This window comes from Gadus macrocephalus, chromosome 2 (genome assembly GCF_031168955.1).
Source record: "Gadus macrocephalus chromosome 2, ASM3116895v1".
Classification (NCBI taxonomy): Eukaryota; Metazoa; Chordata; class Actinopteri; order Gadiformes; family Gadidae; genus Gadus; species Gadus macrocephalus.
In genome coordinates, this window is record NC_082383.1 from 11344178 (window position 1) to 11347031 (window position 2854).

At 42.6% G+C, this 2854-nt stretch overlaps 1 protein-coding gene across 1 annotated transcript in view; it reads right to left on the minus strand.

The window, feature by feature from the left end:
• The window catches only part of LOC132449263 (septin-9-like), a 74788-nt gene extending 72950 nt beyond the window's left edge, over nt 1–1838 (minus strand). Inside the window, exon 1 of the mRNA XM_060040965.1 lies at nt 1516–1838. Within this exon, the coding sequence (XP_059896948.1) occupies nt 1516–1537 (22 nt within the window). The 5' untranslated portion in view covers nt 1538–1838. The remainder of the gene's footprint in view (nt 1–1515) is intronic.
• Nucleotides 1839–2854: the final 1016 nt, after the last annotated feature.

Below are 2854 nucleotides of genomic sequence, written 5' to 3' on the forward strand. Positions count from 1 at the left end.
CAAGCCAATTGTGCTACAAAGAAGTGGTTTGAGGGGCTGGGGAGGTAGATGGTGGAAGGTAGGAGTCTGGTCGTTAAACAGCTATGGATGCTAGAGTGAAGGCAGAGGAGTGAATCAAGTCGTTACAAGGGCGTACTGCACCCGCCACCGGGCTTTTCTTCAATGATGGTGTCAACCTTTCTATTTCTGATAGAAATATGTATACAATCAATCGATCAAACAGTTAGCCCAAGCATTTCTGTTTCTTATTCAAATAAAAGATACAAAATAATGAAAAGGAATCCTATTCATTTGATCATTTCACTCTTCAACAATATGATGAAATAAGTATAGGCCTATGCAAAAGGATGATTATCGTATGCCTATTAATGGCCAATGTGAATAGTTGATGTATATTGACGTTTTATGTGCTTGTATGCCGCAATTGCCGTACTTCACTATCTCCAAGGCCCAAGGGCACGCACATATCTCAACAACATCTAGGCCTACAACAAGGACCAGAATGGAAATAAGGACTGTGACTTTTTTGTGCTTGATCCATGATGTTCTTTAAAATGTGCATGGACAGTTTTGTTGCAACCATGTAATTTTCCTTTTAAAGTGAACTATCAACTACATTCACTCAGTTAAAACTAGCACTCTGAAGAAAATGGGTATGGTTCTTACGTGAAAAAGCCTACAAATAGGCTGGAATGCAATCATATATGTAAAGTTTACAGGTTTTAAACTGTGCTACAAAAGGCTGCATTAGAGCTGATGGTTGAATGTTAAGTGTAGAGGTCAACACCGTTTTCTTCGAGCCTACAAATAGGCTGGATTGCAATCATATATGTAAAGTTTACAGGTTTTAAACTTTCCTCTTGGCATGTAGAATATGTTAATGTGAGGCCTAATATGTATATTATATAAATATATATGTTTTAATTTGCTCTTTCTGTGCTACAAAAGGCTGCATTAGAGCTGATGGTTGAATGTTAAGTGTAAGTTCCGAAGACTGTAGGTCAACACAGCTTTCTTCGGTCAAGCTTTTAGAGCAAAGTCAAGTGCATCGGAAAGTATTCACAGTTTTCTGATGCAGAGAAATCCGACAATAATACCCACTGTACTTTAAGTCCCTTCCTATGCGAGACAGTAGTCAAAATGTTGAAGAAACGGCATGATGTAGCCTCATTCAATAGGAAGTGGCTAAATAGTTGTTAGTAGGCCTACCTCATGCCATGTTCTCTCTTTACGGCAATAGCCTACTCAATCTAATGATCTTTTAAATGACGCACGCGCCATCGCCCAGTATACGCGCACGCACTCTCCTTCTCCGTCTCTCTCGCCCACACGCCGTACTCTCAGGCACGTATGAAAAGTAGTTTCCGTGGCCGTGAATAGAAGTCAATATGTATCGTCTATAGTTTCTATAATCTGTGTCTATATTTCATAACGTAAAGAATTGGCCATTCTGTTCGGGGGAAACCAATAGAAAATGAGAAAGATAGTTGAAAAGTTGTATAAGGATTGTCCTACCTGAATATCCAGCTTTCTTCATTGTTGTGACAATACGTTCTTTTTAGTGGTATTCTACAATTTTCTTGGTACAAATAGGCTTTGAGAGGTTAAGTATTATTTATTTATTTTTTTGCAAAGGCTTATTATTCCGTGCTCTGCGCGCGTTCTGCCGTAGTTTTTCCAGGTGGGTTTTCTGTGACCTTCGCCCTTCCTTTCAGACGTACTCGTAGGAAGTGAAGTCAGTCTGGCTAGTTTGGCGTAGTAAAGTAAACATCCGTATGTTTCTACCAATAGCTTGGAAAAAGACAATCCCTCGGGAATGGACACAATCACACCTGCACCCTGGCGCACGCGCAGTACACGAGCGGGTGTGGTCTCGCGCAGGCTAAATAAACTGTAGAACATTCAAATGAGGCTCACGAGTAAACCCGGCTTGGCAATAAGTGCTGGAACATTAATTTTCTCAATGTTTTGATGCAAATTATCTTCACTCAGTCTGTGTGTTCACGTGTGTGTGTGTGTGTGTGTGTGTGTGTGTGTGTGTGTGTTCACGTGTGTGTGTGTGTGTGTGTGTGTGTGTGTGTGTGTGTGTGTGTGTGTGTGTGTGTGTGTGTGTGTGTGTGTGTGTGTGTGTGTGTGCTGGTGTGTGTGTGTGTTTATGTGTGTTTGTGTGTGTGTGTGTGTGTGTGTGTGTGTGTGTGTGTGTGTGCTTGCGTGCGTGTGTGCACGCAGCTTGGTGGGTGAGCAATGTTTATCAGTTGAACCCATGTTAGGAATTACATTTTGGAGCAGGCATAATAAATACAACGTCATCATAAATTTATTAACCCTCCTTAAGGGCAACTTCCGTCCCCCTGCCAAACTGTGCTGCTCTGATACTGGAGAGACCTCTAGTGGTTGCTGCAACGAACTGCAGCACAACTTTAATTCTAATGCATCTGGGCATTTATCATCGTTTAGTGAAGTCTGTCTAACTAGTTTGGCGTAGTAAAGTAAACCTCTGTTTGCCTACCAATAGCTGGGAAGAAGACAATCCTTTGGGAATGGACACGATCACACCTGTACCCTGGCGAATGCGCAGGCCACGAGCGGGAGTGATCTCACGCAGGCTACATAAACTGTGTATTGACCATTCAAATGAGGCTTGCGAGATAACCCGGCTAGGTCAATGAGTGTACTATAAGGGGCAGAGTAAGTCCAGGGTTATTAGAAGGGACTCTGAGCAGAGGGCTCGCCGAAGGAGACTGAATGCAACATAAATAATCTCTGGTAGCAGCCTACTAGACCCTGAAAGGACTTCCAACTCGGTAGCCCAGGTATGAGGCCTATTCTAGGCCCAGGCGGCACTTGGCTGGGT